Source organism: Alosa sapidissima, chromosome 4, assembly GCF_018492685.1.
Source record: "Alosa sapidissima isolate fAloSap1 chromosome 4, fAloSap1.pri, whole genome shotgun sequence".
NCBI classification, from domain to species: domain Eukaryota; kingdom Metazoa; phylum Chordata; class Actinopteri; order Clupeiformes; family Clupeidae; genus Alosa; species Alosa sapidissima.
Genome location: NC_055960.1, coordinates 24,163,110 through 24,182,147, shown reverse-complemented (window position 1 = coordinate 24,182,147; position 19,038 = coordinate 24,163,110). Strand labels below are relative to the sequence as shown.

Here is a 19,038-nt window from a genome sequence, read left to right as displayed (position 1 = left end):
TTCACCAAAATAGCAGCACCACTCTTGGTTGACCATTAGCATGCCTAAGATGTAAGGATTCAAACAAATTGGATAAAAAGTAGAGCAGTAATTCTTTACTTTCATCCCTTGAGAAAACATTCCAAAGAATGACTACATGTGAAAATACAAAGTTGCTACACTTGACCCTTTAATCAAAGTCAAATTAAACATAATTTTCATAAAAAACTGGAATCACTTCTCAAGCTATGACATATTAAATATATTTTTTGTGTTATCTTCTCAACATTATATCACATGATCTTTTCATTGGTTATGAATATTGAACATATTTTTCAACATGTAGCCTACTTGTACAGTAGCCTAGGCTAACAATAAAACAAAAAGACAACTGAAATGACAGGTCGATTTAGCATTGTGTACATTACAGGCCTGTAACAAATAAATGAGTGCTTTTGAGAGTCTGTGTCAGAACGCCAATACAAATATTTTTGTGAAAAAGCGCTACAGAGTTCACACACATCATTAGTTATTGGTTTTAGTTGGCTGTTTCCCTGACACCAATACTTAGCATGTATTTTCTGCCAAAGAACCTTGTTAAAGAGCCTCAGTAAATTGTAGCTTACATTTAAGAAATACTGTATTCTTAAGCTTGCTTAATAAAATAGCTACCTCAAGTGCCTAGAAATCACCTGGCAATATAGTCAGATCTAACCAATGGATTACACAGTTGTAAACATGTCAATGTGGACGCAGTCGCAGTACAAGAGGAATGGAGATATTTCACAATGAAAACAAACAAACAAAAGGACAAACAAATACAAAGAAACAAACAAATATATAAAATTAAAACATCAAAAACGCCTCAAGTTATGTCTCATAATGGCATTATACATATCATGCAGTCTTAATCATTTTTGCCCAAATAAATGAGTCCTTTTGTAGGCAACAATAGGATTTCTACACCCAGCCCATATTCAGTCTGAAAACTCATGCTCTATGGATACTAATGAACCAAAACCACACACGTCTCTTGACTGAATGCTCTGTCTTTATGTTTTGAGTAACAAAGACATCCTCCAAAACCAACTCAAACTGTTTATAATATATACATTGAATAACATCACCAGTATATTCTTTTAAAAAAAATCTTACTAAAATAATGGTATCAAATTAAATCTTAATATCAAATAATACATATATTCAATGTGAAAGGTGCATGCATGTATGGAAAAAAAAATTCACAGCGGCAACGTCTTCACAAAATTGCTAATGTTGAATGCTTATTGTCTTTCCCTGTACTTTCAATGCAATCTGTTTTTAATTTCCCCAGTAATCACATTACCAACAACAAATACCAAATGGTATATGAAACAAATAGAAAAATATGTACCATGACATAAGTAATGATGCCCGATAGTCTTATTTACAAGGTGCGACCAGGCATCATTGTCCACAGGTATCTTTTATTGAAAATTTGTTAGTGATTTTTTTTGTTTGAAAGTGAAACTATCACAAATATGACAGTTGTCCAGGTTTGAGGTGTGAAATAGTATATTGTCACCTATGAAAGCATCTCTTGTCAAACACAATTTACACACAGAGGGAAATTTCCCCTCAATATCTGAAATGCCCTTAAATGAATGCCATTGCATTATCGTTTCGCGGATAATAAAAAACATTATTTCTGTTTCACAGACAAACATGTCTTAGTTTTCCACCACGTTTAAGCTGACTGGCAAATTGTGTCTGGGGGCAAAGCAGACCAAGGTATTTCAGAGCCTGTAGTCCATACCCTCCTCCACTAGGTGGCAGTGCTGATCAGCAGGAGATGAGGAGAGCGTTTGTGAGCGACTGGTGACTCTGAGTCCGCTCCAGAGCCACGCTGCTGGATAGAATCTCACATGCCGCCAATTCATGATATAGGGCATTAAGTACCTCCAGGATGTGAGCCTTCCCTGTGAACAGACAGAAGCCACAGATGTGAGTTCTCCAAAAGCCAGGACACTAAACCCAGAGTCAGCTGTGCTCCAACAAACCTCATTGGTGCTTCTAAAGCTTTATGGCACTCGGTGTCTTTGTAGACGGTGGTAACAGTTTCACGAGAGCCATGTTAATTTAAGTGGATGTGCACTATTGTTGTGGTTATGTACCGTGTTGAGGGTCGCTGCAAGACTCCAACGTGCTCAGAAGAATCTTTCCCAGAGACCTCCTGGAGACATTCTGAAACGGGAGAGAACTTCTCAGATTGCAGGAAGGATTATCACCAAATGGTAGTGTAAACATAAGAGATCTTTGGAAACAAAGAAGAGAAAAAGGTGGGACACGTATATGTCTAACATTTTACACAAGCACTGTTTGCCACACTTTCTCCCTGGTCAAGGTCTAACTCGACACCTAGCTTTTTTAAGGTTTTAGGTCAAGTTGTTTTTTCTGTTTGCATAAGGTGGAGTTGTATGCAGGACAGCCGGAACTTAATGCATACCATGAGGTGAACAACACACACACATACACACACACACACACTCTCTCTCTCTCTCAGGAACCCACACACTTTTATGGAACAAGAAAGACCCCTTTGTGCAAGTAAAAATACACCCGTTCTGTAGAGCATAAAAGCATGCAATAAGCAAGCAAGCCCCATTGTTTTTAAACACAGTTTGATCTATTGTCTGTGTCTCAGCACCTACGGGTTCAGGGCTGTTTTTATGTAGACAGCCTTGCGGTGCAGGTTGAGCTTAACGGCGGGTGACACTCTGAGCACAGTGCATGAATGTGAGGAGTGGCAGGCGGCTGGCTACGCTTCCTCCGCATTTGCAAGTACAAAAGGTGTATGCACTGGCACTCGATCAGACTGCCCCTGTTGAGTCTCATATCCTGGATGGCTCTGGCTCATGGCTCACGTCATGCTCTGATACGACTCACTCCACAGAGTTCACAGCATAGAGTCGTTTCCAATTCCTTTTCAATTCATTTAAGCTGCATTACATTTAAGCTTTTTAAACTAAGATCTGGGGCCAGCACCTTTGACGAATGAGTACTGAGGGAGAAAGGGGACTGGGGGAAAAGTTCCAACAAGACTGGACTGAAAGGCATGAAATGCCTGTTCCTGAGTGGGCTTATGAATATAACAAACACTTAACAAAAGATGGTCTAAAGAGAGCAATACAGAAGACTCATGTATGGACAGACAGCTGTGCATTACTATAACCATAGACTCTTGCCTCTTGAAAGCCTTGAAAACCTTGAACAAACACATTGTCTGATTCAAACCAGAACATTATGTAGGATGGGTCGAAAAACCATGTGCACGCAAGTGAATGCTGGTTAATCATAGATATTGACACTTTATACCCAGGAACCCACACCCTAAAGTTGAGATACAGTCAGGCGTGTCACAATGACACACACAATCACTGTGACCTCAAGTTACCCTGACATCCACCCTGCAGGTCTGCACAGACCTTTATGATACATTCACGGTACAATATGCAGTGCAACACAGCCCTATATGGGCACATGTAGGCTACAGCGTGCCTCTCGGACTGACCAGGTCACGCAGCTGCTGCAGTAGCCGCAGCACATCCACCAGCTTGTCCTCCACCAGTGACAGCCGCACCCTCTCCGTCTCCAGCATCTGCAGCTCCATGTGCAGAAGCTCCGTCTCCTCCGCCTTCTGCTGCAGCTCCTGCACCAGCGCGTCCTTCACCTGAGGAGGAAGAGGAGGTGGAGAGGGAGGAGGAACACTTATGTGAGCAGGATATCTCAGTTGCACTGTGCAGGAAGGAACAAACATACATACAACAACATACATATGCTACCAAAAACAATTCAATCAATTAGACATTGGATATTGTCAAGATAATGTCTAAAATCTGAAGTATACCTCATTAAGTATTATACAGATGGTTCATAGCTTTTATTACTAGAATAGTGATTCTGTGGCCACAGTCATCAACAAGGAAGAAATGAGCTCACCGCTTAAAACATTTCACCTGCTAGTTTTTCACACAGAATGGACCAAGTTGTGTTTCTGGGGGAGTTTGTTTCTAATAAGTGGTTTGGATTTGAACCAGGCCAAAGTGACACGTTAAAACAAACACACAAGTTAATAGCACACCATCCTTTTCTTCCTCCTCCTTCCTGCTCTGTTGTGTTCTGCATGTGTTCGTGTTTGGTGGAGCTTAACTCAGCTGGAGCCGGCTCTGCATTTATTACTGCTGGAGCGTGGTGTTGTGTGAGGTTCCGGGGGTGTGTGTGATTCTGTGGTCAGTGCAGCGAGAACCAGCTGTGTGCATGCACACACAGACATGCAGACACACACGCCCACACACACACAAACACACACCCACACGCACACACACACACACACACACACACACAAACCCACATGCACATATATACGCCCACACAGGGATACACATGTAGACCCAAACACCCACATGGATACACACACACACACACACAGACACACATCACACACACCACACACACACACACACCACACACACAGGGTGGCTCCCTCCTCATACCAGTGCTAGCGGTCGGGCTGCTGGGTGGGTGCAGAAAGCAGGAAGGCTGCACTGCTCGCTGCGGTTTCTCCCTTTGAAGGCCTCCATTTCCATAACAACCCTTTAGCTGTGCTGTCCCCCCTCTAATCTAATTTTACACCCCATAGCCCGGGACTGACTCATAATGTAAAGGACGCTCGCAGAGAATTGGTTGTGGTTGGAGCGCCTGGAGGAGGGGGGGGCTGATGCTGCTGAGATGCCTGACCGACCCACTCTAACTCTGGCTGGGGGTGGGATGTGGGGATGTGGGGACATGGCTGGTCCCTGCTGCTGCCTGTTTTCTCGACCTGGTTCTCTCTGCTGTAGATGGTTGCCATGCATGGTCTTTTCCCTCAACTGCGTGCTTCCTGTGAACCAGCGTGCCCCAGTGCCCATACAGGAATAGGAGTGGAATTGTTCCTCCAGTAATGGGTTACTTCTGGGCCTGACCCAGGATGGGGTGCAGCACATCCTCCATCCTCCTGGGCAATGGTCAGTGTCGCTTTGGATAAAAAGCATCTGCTACAACCTTCTCACTTTACTTCAATCTGCAGAGGCTCCACCAGCTCTGTGGCACATCAGCAGCCAAAAATGAGTGTTTACGTTGCACGTGGTGAGACGTGGCTATGTGGTGACTACCTGGTCCATGTCCAGGTCACTCCTCCTGGCTTGGCTCTCGCGGAGCTCCAGCTGCTTGTTGAGGCGGGTGACCCTCTCCAGCAGCTCCAGCACAGCGCTCTGGCTCTCCTCACTGCGCGAGCCCTCAAAGTGAGACAGCAGCCGCTTCACAGCTTTCTCATCACACCTTAGGAGGAGAGGACAATCACTATGGAGGACAATCACTATGGAGGACAATCACTATGGAGGAGAGGACAATCACTATCAGTCTTTTCCTTTTTTCAATCTCTCTCTCTCTTTATGTATGTTGAATTGATATGAATCAGCTAATATAGTACATTGTATGGATTCTGCTACATCTGTTTAGAGAAATGAATAAAATAATAAAAAAAAGGATGGAGAAAAGAGAGAAAAACACAGAGACAGACGCACCACACAAATACTGAGCGGTGTGGTGGACAAATGAGAGCCGGTTCTCATACCTGTCCCCGCAGCAGGACAGCCTGGTGAGGATCCTCTTCACCTCGTCCACCTGCTTCTGCTGCTCCCCCGTCCACCTGTCCTCCTCCTCGTCCGACGCGGCCTGTCCCTCCACAGAGCGGAAAAGCTGCTCCTCCACTGCAAAGGAGAACAGCCACACGGTTTTCACACAGCTCTTCATGCTTACCTCCGCGGCAGCCATTATCCCGTACATCTCTACACCAGCTGGTCCTGGGATTTATGTGGACAGATTTATATGTCTACTCTTTTACTTGTGATTTGTTTTATTTAGGACGTCCATCCATTCTGTTCATCTATTTCTGACAGACGGCACTTTGTGTTGCGCTCTATCACTGTCGGAGGTCTGTGAATCAAGCTGCTGACCTGTGGGCTGACAGTGTCTTACCGGAGAAACCACTCAGGAGCTCTCCTGATGGCCTAGCCTGTTCAAGAGTACCGTGCGTTGTTCACGCCAGGAGAATCATCTCTGCCCAGTGCCATTGGACTTAATATTGAGTGTTTATGTTATTGTTGTCTATGTCTGAGTGAAGCACTTTGAGTGGCCATTGTGCTAGAAAAAGTATGTTACTTTAATTGAGTGTTTTCTTTAATTGAGTGTGTCCGGAGGCTTTGTTTAGTGATTGATTGGTTAATTAGTTAACTGCCTGTGAACATTGACGGGAGGTGGAGGTGGAGGGTACAGGCAGGAGGCCTTACTGTTGTCAGGAGATGTTTCTGCGTGGCCCGTGGGGGAGTGGCGTGTCTGTCGGGAGTCCAGACAGCACCTCCTGTCCTCCCGGTACTGCTGGTCCATAGCACTGCTGAAAGGCACAGTCACTTTGGACACCTCTGACCTGCCAAGGAGAAAAGATTTAGTCATCATGTGGGCTGTCAAAAAGCCACAGAGTCAAACTGTGGACTAATACATTGTGGCAAGAAAAACACTAAAATTGGGGGTTTCACTCAGTGCTCTGAATACAGAAACGTATGTATTATAGAAAAATCTGTACCCATAGGCCTATATTTATTGACTCAACATAATACAAATACCTGCAATTTTAAGTCTTTTATCCCCATTTCTATGATAGTAGCAGAGAGGTAATTTTGATAGGAAATAGGTCCATAAAGTAAGAAATGAACTAAATGGAGGAATTACATAACTTCAAAGGAAAGAGAAAGTAACATGAGATGTCTCTAATAATACACGCCCATAGCCACCATAATAATTTTATTGGCACGTGGGATTCGGCTGTCTGAAGGCGCTTTGGCAGACCATAATTAAAACAAGACTCGGCAGCAGCTTCAGGACTCTGTCAGTTGGATGGGTGTTCGGAGCGAAACAAATGTTTTCCTATGTTATCCTCATGTTTCAAAGATAAATGCAAACAATAAGAAGCTTTGAAAGGCTGGAGATTGTGATCCCGTTCTTTCCTTTCGACATGTTTGAAATTGAAATGCAACCAAAATTAAATTAGGCTTAAACAGTGCTATCATATTCAAGTGTTTTTATATTATGCGAGAAAATAAACAGAATTCCAATCCATAAACTCATAGGCCGATCACTTTGCTATCATTTGAATTGTACAGTTTCCTTTGGCCTTTTATATAGGAGGGAAATACGATAGGGGGCCATGGTGAAGCAGACAGTAAGTGCTTCCAGATGAGTGTCTTAGTAGGGGAAAAAAAGAGATGGGAGGGGGTGGAAATACCACCAAAGAAATTCATTTTCAGCAGCATGTATCCCGCGAGAGCACACTCTAAATGAGTCTGGGAGCGCCCCGTGCACATATCCTCCCTCCATCGGGGAAACCTAAAAAATGGCGATAAATCTGTTCAGCACAAGTGCTACAAATATCACCTCACCGTACAAAAAGCTTCGGGAGACTGCGGAGCTCAGCATAAAGGTCAATAATTGCAGCTCCCAGTTAGACAATCAGTCAAGTTACTGAGTAGTATGTGTGTGTATATGTGTGTGTGTGTGTGTGTGTGTGTGTGTGTGTGTGTGTGTGTGTGTGTGTGTGTGTGTGTGAGGGGGGTGGGGGGTTGTGAGAACTATAAGAGGGGCTGCAGTGAAATTGGGGTACCCCTATATATATATATAACTCATTTTGGAAACTCTGCAGCTGCTAACTTCATGGCAGGGGACCCCCCACTATAGACTCCAATAGGTTTCCATGGGGATCTCTTTAGCTACCAAAATGGGCAGTATCTCTGGAACCATGGAGGGGGTGGCGGTGATGTCTGGGGGGGGGGGGGGGGGGGGGGGTGTTGATAGAGCACAGCCCACTGTAACTAATTGAACTTTAATTGACGGAGCCTGTGGACGCGCGGGTGCTGCCTTGTGGGAGAGGGGTCCGCTGGATGAGCCCTCTGGGGTGGGCTGCCACTGAATGGTGGCAGACTCTATGGAGTCTCAGGAGACAACGAGCTCAAGTGTGTGTGCCAGACTCCCATTTAGACAAAACAGAAAGGAGCGGGCTTGCTCTGCGTAATGCCACGTCTAGTCAAAGGGGATTAAAAGTGTGTGTGTGTGTGTGTGTGTGCACATGTGCATGTGTGAGCTATGCAATAAGCTAGGGGTCTGCTTTATCAGACGCTTCATGAATGAAACCTATATGCGTAGAGGCCCGGATGAAAGCTCTGGGTAGCAGCCAAGGACTTAAATTTACTGCGCGACATTCGAAGCTATCAAAACAACACACACAAGTTGAAGTAGATGGAGCATTTCAGACACCTGAAACCACTCCAGACATTTTGGTTTTCGCTGCGAAACCAAGCCAGCGTGCCTTGGCCTAGGAGAGATCGACGGGTGAACTGTCTAGCCAATACCGAATGGAAAAGTTGCATCAGGAGTTTTTGATGACAGAGTATTTCATAAGTATTTTCTAATGCAGAAAAATCATCTCATTTTCAGTTAACTAAACAGACAACAACAGACATATACATCAAACGTGTATAACTCAACAACTGTTTCCAACATGTTATGTAACCTAGAATACATCTGGTGTAAGAGTTTAATAACTCTATGGAATAGATGTTAAAGGCTCTCCCTGTGTTTTCCATTGGGGTCAAACATGGTTTTCCATAATGCTCGTGCTCTGCTCTCTGTATCGTCTACAGCTGACACCGATGGAGCACAACCCAGCCCCGGTCTGGAGAAGGACAACCATAAAAGACATGCTTGGCAGTCATCTGGCATACGTTAGCTGTCCAGTCACTGTTAATTCCCCTTTCTTTGATTCCATGCTTTATGTTGCCGAAAGGCATACCTTGCATCATGTGAACTTCACTCTGATGGGAGGCAAGCACAGAAGTTGGCACAGTCTGTATGCACACGTTGTTTAAGATTTTTTCCCCACATTATGGGATATTCGCATGTGGGCACATAAGTATTGTGACCGATACTCAGATTCTCGAGAATTAAGCGAATGTTGCAGAGCTTCTTTGCACTCCTCTGCATAGCTTTTTCCAGGAAACTACAGGCGCACTTCAAAGATTTGGGCTGAGGGACCTGAAGGAGTATATTATTCATCACCGTGGGCCTCCTTAGCCAGAGCAGTGGGGCTCAATAATCATTTGGACATTTCCAGAACTGTCTGCACAGGCTGTGCTTGCATCTATCCAGGCACAACCTGACCCCGGAATGGAAAACAAAAACCACAGTCTGAGGATGTGTAAAATTATAATCGAAATTCAGCGTGTCCAAACAGGAAGGAGGAAGTTCAAACTGACTACAGCCAAGTTCACATCATTGTAAAAAAAGGCTGTATACTGGCTAAACCTACACATTTTAAGCAATAATGCACATTCTGAAAGTAATGAACACTTTTACCTAGGGGCACAAACAGATATGAACACATAGTACTATACATCCACGCATATATGGACCTAATGGAAGGAAATTAAAACAAAAGAACAAGCTCTATGTTTGACTGAAACACACTAATGAATGCAAATACATGATTTCTAGATGTTAATCTGCCTCTTCTTTACTCTGCCCCTGGGAGTAAAGTCTGTTCCACTTGATTTACGTTCTCTCTTTCAGCAGGAAAACAAAGGGCACTCTGGGCCAAAGCAGAAACAGATGCAGGAGGAAAGGAGTCGGAATCGCCTGTGTGTCTCCGCGGGCAACTTTAATATTTGATCAATGCAAGGTGCTGGACAGACCTGTCTGCTTGCCTCGCGTCTGGGCCGTGTAGCTCGTAAGTCAAAACGCAATCGCCTCTCTGAGACGCTGACCTCCGAGTCACCTCATTTGTCACCCTGGCGCTACGAGAGCTTTAGCTCAGCAATATTTGCAGGATTGGGTTGAGGTATTCATAACAAGGTCTTGTATCACAGTCGTGTTTAGGCAGGACGGTGAGCGATGGTTTGGTGGTGGAGGGCCGGGCGGCTCGAGTCCAGCTGCTTGTGGTTAGAGACCGAGGACACCAGAGCACTTCCTGTGTTTATTAGAGCAAAGGGCTGAACTTCCACCACCATCACCCCCACCCACCTCAACCTCACGAGCCGCCTCATCCTCCCTCCACCTCGAGTCCACTCTCTGGTCAGAGCTGTTCAATGAATGAATGAACCCAACACACAGCACTGGTATCACTCTACAACATGACTCTAATTCAACTAAGGAGAGCTGAGAAGGAAAAAGAAAAATGTTGAGCATTGCCTGCTCCTCTTAGGGGGGTTTATCAATCAAACTTCACCTTAGTGCAGAGTTAGAGCGAGTCGACGTGAGGCTTTAGATTAGACGGATGGGCTGCAGAAGAGACAGAAAAGAAGAAAATGTACAGCCAGATTCTTCTCCAACTGAGAGACGACCTGGGTGATGCTGAGGTGAGGCTGGGCCTTTCAAACGAGGGATGTGTGGGTCAGTAAACGCTCTAGTTACACTGCTGTAGCCTTGTGAATATACTTGGAAGAGGGATGCAAGCAGGTCCAGATGACCAAGCAGCTGAAAGGGAAAAAAACAGCAAGGAAAACCCCCCAAAAGAGCCAGGTTGGAGGGAGTGGCAGAGAGTTCTGGGTATTTTTGTGGTGGGTTCCCGAGACTATTATGAAATGTGTGTGGTTGTGTGTGTGGTTGTGTGTGTGCGTGTGTGTGTGAGTGTGTGTGTGTGTGTGTGTGTGTGTGTGTGTGTGTGTGTGTGAGTGTGTGTGAGTGTGTGTGTGTCCGCCAGTGATGATTGTGGATTCATGCTGATGTAGGCATTGTATGGAGGTCGGAGGGAAAGGAGGCGAGAAAAGGGAAACTTTCCAAACCTGAAAACGAGCCCACTTGGCTAAGGAGGGTTTTGAAGCCCGTGCAAGAACAACAGAACCGTTACAAAAAAGAACCCTCCTGCTCCCAGGCATCCTTCCAATGTGTGTGTGTGTGTGTGTGTGTGTGTGTGTGTGTGTGTGTGTGTGTGTGTACGCGTGTACGCGCGCGTGTCCGCAGCATGCTGTCATTAAGAATGATTGATATTATTTCACCACTAGGAGTGAGACAGGACAGCTCTTTATATATACAGCACTATAATTACTGGTAATCAGAGTTTCTTTTTCTCACTATAGTGTTACTTTGCATCTCGCTCAGTTAGTTTAGGTGTTGCTCTGTTGGTTTTTTAAACCTTAGGGATATTAGCCTGAAGCTTACATAATAAGAAAACTGTTGCCACAGCTGAGAACCTCAGCCCTCTGCTTTCTTATTATTGTGAGGTGACACCATAAGACCGTTTTGTTTGTCTGACTCTCCCTTTCTGTATTGCTCTCTCTCTCTTTCTCTCTCTCTTTTTTTGTCTCCTCTTTCTGCGCCTCTGTTTTAGTGTCTCTCTGGGGTGCAATTGAAGAAGCTGTAAAAAGGTCAACAATCTGTTCTTATCCCACCCCTGCCACGTCGTCAGGAAGTGTCCATTAAGACATAGCAGAGTACATTTCACTAATGAAGATCACAATCCTGATGAAAACCCCAAAGACCCAAGACCCACCGAATCCATTTCAAATATCCAAGACCAGAAGGTTGAAAACAAACACCACACGCCCACCCCCTTGACCACCCAGCCCACGCCCACCCCCTTGACCACCCAGCCCACCCTCACCCCCACCCATGTATGTCAATGAACCATGCTTTAGAGCCTTGACATGTTTTCCCCCTACTTGTTGAACGCAGGGCATTATTTATGGCTGAAACCTCTGTGCCAATAAAGACGGTGAGAGTCGTGGCTGAGGCCCTGACTTTTCCTGTGCAGGGCCCGGACATCCATCTCAGGGGGGTGAGGTGACAGGACCTGGAGAACAAACAGTTGAGTGTTTGCCTCTTCCTCCAGATGGCGATCTGTTTGAGCCTTTTCTCTCCTCCCTTACTCCCCCTCTCCTCCGATCACTTTTTCTTCCTCTGCCAGCACTTTCCATTGTCTGCTGGCCTGGCTCACAGCTCGACCAATGGCCACAGCTGATTTAAACGTTTCCTCTCTCTCTCCCTCCCTCTGTTTCTCCCCCCTCATTGGGTTTGTAAGAGCCTTAGGGCTAAAAGGTGCTGTGTGTCTCTGCTATCCCCTATGGTAATGAACTACAGCTAGTTCCTGTCTGTCTGTTCCCACCAGCTGACCACCCAGGACAGTCCCTCCTTCCTTGATATACACACACACACACACACACACACACACATACACACACACACACACACACCTCCCTCCACATCTCAAACTCATTACAGGCAAGAAGCTCCAGGAGATACAATATTATGCAAGAGAGATTATGCAACCATATTGCCGGTGGAGATGCTTTCTGTCTCACCAAATAGACGGACTTCTTTTCATTTGTCTGTTTTTCACATTATTTAGCAGTTGCCTAAATGTCTCACTGAGGTGCAGAAATGTGTAGCGGTTGTCTGCTTAGATTTATGCGTTGGCAAAACTCAGTCTTGAGCAACAGACAGACGAAAACAAATTTTATATCATCTTAGAGGAATGCCAATGGAGCAATGTCTTATGCAACAGAGGAACATTTTTGATGCAATTTCTGCAGGTGAAGACAGCTGGGTCTCTGATATTCAGATTTAATAGGAATCTCATCAACATCATGTCTCCCCAGGAAAGTTACTCATCTCTCTCTCTCTCTCTCTCTCTCTGTAGCTTATCTCTTTCTCTCTCTCTCTCTCTCTGGCAAAGGTTCCTCACCTCTTCTCTCTTTCATACCACTGAAAGCTCCTCAACTCACTGCAGAGCTCCAAGCAGTCCTTGGCATCTTCAAAATCAGTGCCCTGGCAGACAGGCACTGCCACTGTCTCTCTCACATGAGAGAACCCAGGCGGAGAACCCAAGCGAGACGCGGTGACGAAGGTGGAAACTTTGATCTGCTTCATAACACACCTTTCAGCTCCCAGCCCACAGGCTGGGACATCGGATCCCCTTGCAAACAAATCTCCCCACCCTCTACCCCTCCGAAAAATGCAAAAATGTTTCCCGATAGCTACTGAAGGCAGAAAATGAGGATAATTAGTTTATTGTGTGTCCCTTTGATGTGGCTTCGGGGTGAAAAGGGGAGGAATGAGACTGAAGTTTCAGTTTCAAAACAAGCAGATGGAGGCAGATGGAAAGCAGGTTCAAGATGATATTTTGTAGAAATAAAAACAGGCTTAGTGCATAGAGATAGTCCACAGGGAGACGGGCTTCGCCACTGGGGACGTGAGGAGTGCTTTGCCAACATGAAGGAAAAGGAATTTGAAGGCTTCGGATTCTAGTGTTTCAGCGGAACAGCTTTAGAGGCAGATGGAGGCGCAATGGAGAATGTTTTGTAGGAGGGGTGAAGAAAAAAAAAAAAGGACCGCAGAGAGGGAGAGATACAAAGAGGAGGAAAAGAGGGAGGAAGAAAAATGACCAGTGGACACACCTCTCGGCTCAGATAAAAGGCAAGGGGCTCGGTGACCGTGGGCTGATCAGACACTGACCCCGCCGCGCGTGACCAGAGTCCCCGTCGCCCCTGGCAGCCGCATCAAAAGGCTTCCTCTTTTTTTTCTCGAGCGGTCGGTCTGGAGCGGGGAGGGGGACAGTGGCTTTCCCCCCAGCCAGACGCGCTCCAGCTCAGCTCTGTTGCTGTCCACTGTCTGCCCGCGCGGCGAGCAGCTCTCGCTGGGGATAAGGGGGATGTGGGGACGAGACCCCTTTTGGCTCTGATCTTGAAACCCTTAACACTGATGAGAAGACTCAAGTGGTCTCCCTTTGTTTCTCTCTCACACTCTGTGTGTGTGTGTGTGTGTGTGTGTGTGTGTTATGGGCACATGCCAGAAGAAAAAAGCTACAGTTTTCACAACCAAAAAAAACTCATCTCACTCTTTTACCGTATTAGATCTACATCCTGAGGTGTTCCGCATTCAGACTGAGTATATATTTCACTGCCTGTATCACCAACTACAAGGGAGCGGTGGCAGTCAGGTCTGCACTTGACCCGAGTGTATAATTTACCCAAAGCTCAGTGGACAACAGAGAGGAGTCATCCTGTGAACAGGCCATAAAGTTCTTTAAGCGTTTCAAAGGTCTAATGGCTTACACTGTGTTTGAGAACGCTTGGTTGCTGCTGCTAAGCAAAAACCAAGTTGAGGGGAGTGAAAAGGGCCAACCCAACCTTGCACTCGCAGCTAAGCTCTGAGTGCCTGTGAGTTCTTGTTTGAGCTCCTCGTCAAAGATGAATTGTAAACGCTTTCACAACTCCCTAATTACAAGTAATTACTGTAGCAGCGATAACGCCGAGATAAAGACTGTGCTGTAAAACAGCAAATAAGCTAATGCTTTTGATAAACGGCTTTACATCTGTCCCCATGCTCCATAGTGGGTTGGAACAAAACAGAAACTGTTGAAAACCCCAAATGGTTAACTGTTAACTTGTGCAAGAACTGACCCCTTAAATCAATTCACTGTAAACCCTACCCGGGAGTTCTCAAGTGATCTGGAATGTTTTTGGTGTTTGTGAAAATTCCGCACTTTCCGTGACCTGCCAAGGAGGAAGAGATTTGTGATTAAAATGCCTGTTCTGGCATTCCAACAAATTCCAAAAGTGATAACTTCACTCGGAGATGCAGGTGGATTGGAATAAATTGTGTGACCCACGATTTGTTTCATGTTGTGTGCATGAACTGCATACCTCAAGCACTACCAAGGAAAGTAGAACTAATTTCTCAACGGCTGTGTTGATATGTAGCCCAAACTTTGATGGACAGTCGCCAATAAGTCTGCATGTGTTTGAATGTGTCTCTGTACCAAAAGGGCATGTGTGTATGTGTGTGTGTGTGTGTGTGTGTGTGTGTGTGTGTGAGAGAGAGAGAGAATGCTCAGATACTTGTTGCTAGGATACACCCCTGGGAGTGTTCATCCATTATTCGGCAAGAGCAGAGAGTGCAGGAGAGACTGTTTGAAGACTGATGGGAACTTTTGGTGTGTTTAGGTCAGGGCTTTTCCTGAGTGAAAAGGGGGTCTCTGCCGATGTGTCAGCCCCATTGTGTCACTGAATGAATTATTTGGCTTAAGAGCATCAGTGGGGGCCTGCGCTAAGGAAGACCCTCCCCTCTGGTGCCCAAAGAACTTTGCATACATTTGGAAGGAGCTGTGATAGGGGTATGTAGGAATGTTTATGCTTTGTGCCTCAAAAATTTTCAATCAATGGATCACTCACGGCATGAGATGCTTCGTGTCAGCCAAGAGGTCCCAATTACAACAACATTAAGTAAATATTTTCTTTTCTTGAGTTGACATTACACAATGCAACACGCAGTTGACACATAGTGTAGGCTACATGCTGTGGTGATTCAGAGTGGAAAGTACCCGAGAAACAGTTTCTGTTTCTATTTTAGACCATTCAGCTTTGACTGAATGAATTACAATAAAAACACGTTTAGTTGGCTTTTTTGTTTTCTGATTATCTTAAAAAGATGTGTGTAAAGAGTCGCTTTGCAAGTATGAAACACCTTACTTGCCATATTTAGTTAACAATGACTATTGCCATAATGCATGCTTTTAATTAATAGTGTCTGGGAGTTTTTGCCCTGCTTGAGTTAAGTTTAGAAATTCAGTAGTAGCATATTATCATTTTCTACAGTCCAGTGTTCACTTTAGTGAAATATGAGACTTAGCACCCAGACTCCTCTGTGATGCACAACCCTGTACTTAAGACTACTGATGGCTTTCGCTGTTAGAAATCAAAAAGGCTTCAGAAACCCAATAACTAAGGGGTAAACCACAAAAGACTATCTTTGCATCAAATGCCAGCATTTTGGAATGTTTGATCACAACATAAATGTAATGTATTTTTTTTACACAAAGAGCCATATAGTACTAGTCTTAAAACATTTAAGAAAGATTTTCATGGACTGCATTGCATTTCTACTTGCATTTGGTTTTGGATTATTTCTACTGGTGAACAATTCAAAAGTTGTATTCTAGCTAATGATTTATGCTGTTTTGGTCTGTTTAGTTTAGCAAGAAAGTAAGCTGACTGCTTCAGAAATCTTTTTTTTCTTGATATGGATGAAGTGTAATATTCAGCTGAATCAACATGTCTTAAAAGTGAGTGACAGAGAGTTGTATAGAAAGGGAGAGAAAGAGAGAGTGAGTGAGTGAGTGAGTGAGAAAGAAAGAGAGAGAGAGAAGGGGGAGGGAGGAGGAAGGAAAGAAAAGCATCTACTGCACAAAAACAGCAATTTTGAATGAGCCTTCCATCTCTCAGACCCCAAAAGAGGGGAACATTAACAAACACTTCCTGAAAATAGCCATCGTGAACTTATCCCCCAGACACTGATTACACCAGGGGAGTCAGACGAGCCAAACAGGTTGCAGACATTATACAAACAGTTATGTGCAAGCGGGGTTCAATGACACACTATAAAACTAAAACACCCTGAAAAAATGAATGGTTTCCAACAGTAGCGGAGAGAGCCTTGACTGCCACACACATGGACTATTAAACGAACCCAAACAAAACAAGGCTGAAAATCTCGAGTGGACCACATCAAGCATACCTAAATTGCATGTATGCTGGCATACTTTTCCAGGCCCTTTGCCAGCAACAGACCTGTGCACGCTAGCCATGTTTGCCTCTCAGGAGGAGGCCATGCTGTTTAGACACAAAACACATTAACGGTACTCATGTAATAATTGAGGGAGGCCCATAGCGGTTTTACCTAAATATTTTCAAGTGATTCCATTAGCTTAATATGTTGAGTTAAGCACAAAATAGAGCTTTGTCCCAAGCTCAGCTGAGCTATGCATCAATACAGTCAAACAATAGTTTAGGTCTGCACACCACCACTGTTGCAAGAAATACAAATGAGCTTCCAGTGCTGCTGTTTCCAGGGTGCTGGGTTCTTTTCTTAGATTCTAGAAAGGAATTGCTATTGTTGCCATACAGATGAGATGGAGGCGAAATTGATTGCCATGTAAAGCATATTCTCCTCAAGATAGAATGTAAGTGGGCATCCTGTTAGAGATGCTGAAAACGTATCACTGTTGATTTAAAAGACATGATAAACACCTTATCAACCATCATGGATGTGCTTATAGTGCATTAAAAATACCCAAAGAAACTGCCATTTCATTTGAATATCTTTTCCCTGTAATGAGGCAATCAACAAGCAAAACACATAAACTGCAGAAGGTGCTAGTGAGGGCACCAGGAGAGATCCTCCTACCTGTAGTAAAGCAGCTCCATCTCCAGCTGCTGGATGTGTTGCTGCAGCACAGGCACGTGCCTGGCCTTGGCCTCCAGGTCCTTGACCTTTCCCAGGCCGGTGATGACCGCCTGCCGGGCCTCCTCCACCTTCTTCCTCATCTCCAGCTGCTCCCTCTTCAGCTTCCGGTTGCAGTCCTCCAGCAGGGCGACGGCGTCCCGGGAGCGTGACAGCTCCTGCTCCAGCTTCTGGTTGAAGAGCATGGCCTCCTCAACCTGCGCGTCTCGCGAGTTCCGGATCATGTCCATCTCGCGCAGGAAGCTCTGAAGGCTTTTTGGAGAGGGGTTGGTGCTGCTGGCGCTCTTCTGGGCGACCAGCTTCTGGTGGGCGATGAAACAGCCTGACTCGGGCCTGTGTTTGGCGTGGCTCTTCCACAGACCAACCTGCCAACATAGGGATAAATAAAAAAAACAGCACTGCAAGCATACACTGTCAGAATGAAAATCAGCAGCTCATTAACAGATACATATGAAAGAGGATGAGAGGGAATGGTTCAACTGTAGTGAAGACCCTTTGCACAGGCAACATAAAAGTCTGCACACATCCCCCACTCTCTACTACAGTACATAGAACAGATGTACCATAACATGATCAGATGATGAATAATAACACTGTAATTCACATGGCACAAATCTAAAATATTAGTAAATTATAAATCATAACTATAGGAAATGTGACATGAATTCTAATGATGCATTTGCTTGCATTTTGGAATGAATTTACCTGTAGAGCCAATGATCGAGCATCACTGCTCTGCAGAGCAGCGCGCATATCCTCAACTAACTCTCTCAAACTTGCGTTTTCTTCCTCAAGTTTAGCTATCTTGTCCTCTGCTTCTTCCAGTGCCACAATTTCTTCATAGCATTCCTTAGTACAAGAGCCCTGCTTGCACACTGAGGGGCGGCGGTTCAAAGCGGGCGACGAACCTCTGCTCCCTCTCCCACTGATGCTCGTGGAGAGCGACCTCTCTCTCCGCCGCAAGGGACTCCGGAGACGGATTTGCGTCTCGATGTGTTCACTCTCCTTACCGACCAACAAACGTCCGTTCTCGTACTGGCAGCCAGCTTTAGTACTGAAATATCCACAGAGTTTGGCATGAAACTGTCTAAAAGTCAACTCTTTAGGAAGATTATCCAATAATCCAACGCACTCTTCCAAGTCTGTCTCTTTACTTAGTCCCAAAATCTCACACAACACATTAAAATCCTCGACAGGAATTTTGCCATCCCCCTGACAATCCATATGATGAAAAATCTCTTGTAAATATTGATCTAGCCCTGTAGCCAGGACAATAATTTCATTCTCCACTCCACGATCCAAACCATAGTGGTACGCCAAAGTGCTTACTATCCATTGTGTTCTCCGTGCTGGTCGCCTGTACGGATCATATGCATCTGTTTTTTCCATCATTATCCCAATTTATGACACATTTACGGCATCTAATTGTATTGAGTAATTGACAGACCAGGACTGCAAAGTCTAAAAGCTGTGCGCTCATGTCCTCTGTGGTCCCATTTAGGTGCTCTACCGCTTGTTCAAATGCTGAATGTATTCTCTCATTTGAAAAGTAGCCTTCTGCTAGGGGGCGTTTCTGAGAGAAGAGTTCTGCCCACACCAGTAAGCGGAGGAGGGGTGAAGAGAAGTTTGAAGAGAAAAGTGCGAGGTTACAAGAATCCAAAATTTGAAAATGTTGGCCACAACGTTGCCTATATCATTGTT

The 19,038-nt window shown here is 45.0% G+C and overlaps 1 protein-coding gene across 1 annotated transcript; it reads right to left on the bottom strand.

Moving 5' to 3' along the window:
- Positions 1–75: 75 nt before the first annotated feature.
- Positions 76–18,843, bottom strand: efcc1 (EF-hand and coiled-coil domain containing 1). The gene is made up of 8 exons (XM_042089811.1): positions 18,043–18,843; positions 17,281–17,702; positions 6,345–6,481; positions 5,630–5,765; positions 5,169–5,334; positions 3,530–3,688; positions 2,133–2,202; positions 76–1,937 (listed from the first exon to the last, which is right to left on the bottom strand). The coding sequence occupies exons 1-8, from the start codon at positions 18,727–18,729 to the stop codon at positions 1,801–1,803; spliced, it is 1,914 nt and encodes a 637-aa protein (XP_041945745.1). The 5' UTR covers positions 18,730–18,843; the 3' UTR covers positions 76–1,800.
- Positions 18,844–19,038: the final 195 nt, after the last annotated feature.

What these genes read in the sequence shown, in the direction of transcription:
- efcc1 (XM_042089811.1), bottom strand. Translation starts at nt 18,729, where the DNA reads ATGATGGAAAAAACAGATGCATATGATCCGTACAGGCGACCAGCACGG. An exon ending in ATGGAGCTGCTTTACTACAG is followed by an intron (nt 6,482 to 17,280) that starts GTAGGAGGATCT and finishes TCTCCTTGGCAG; the next exon opens with GTCAGAGGTGTCCAAAGTGA. An exon ending in GTGACCTGGACATGGACCAG is followed by an intron (nt 3,689 to 5,168) that starts GTAGTCACCACA and finishes CTTCCTCCTCAG; the next exon opens with GTGAAGGACGCGCTGGTGCA.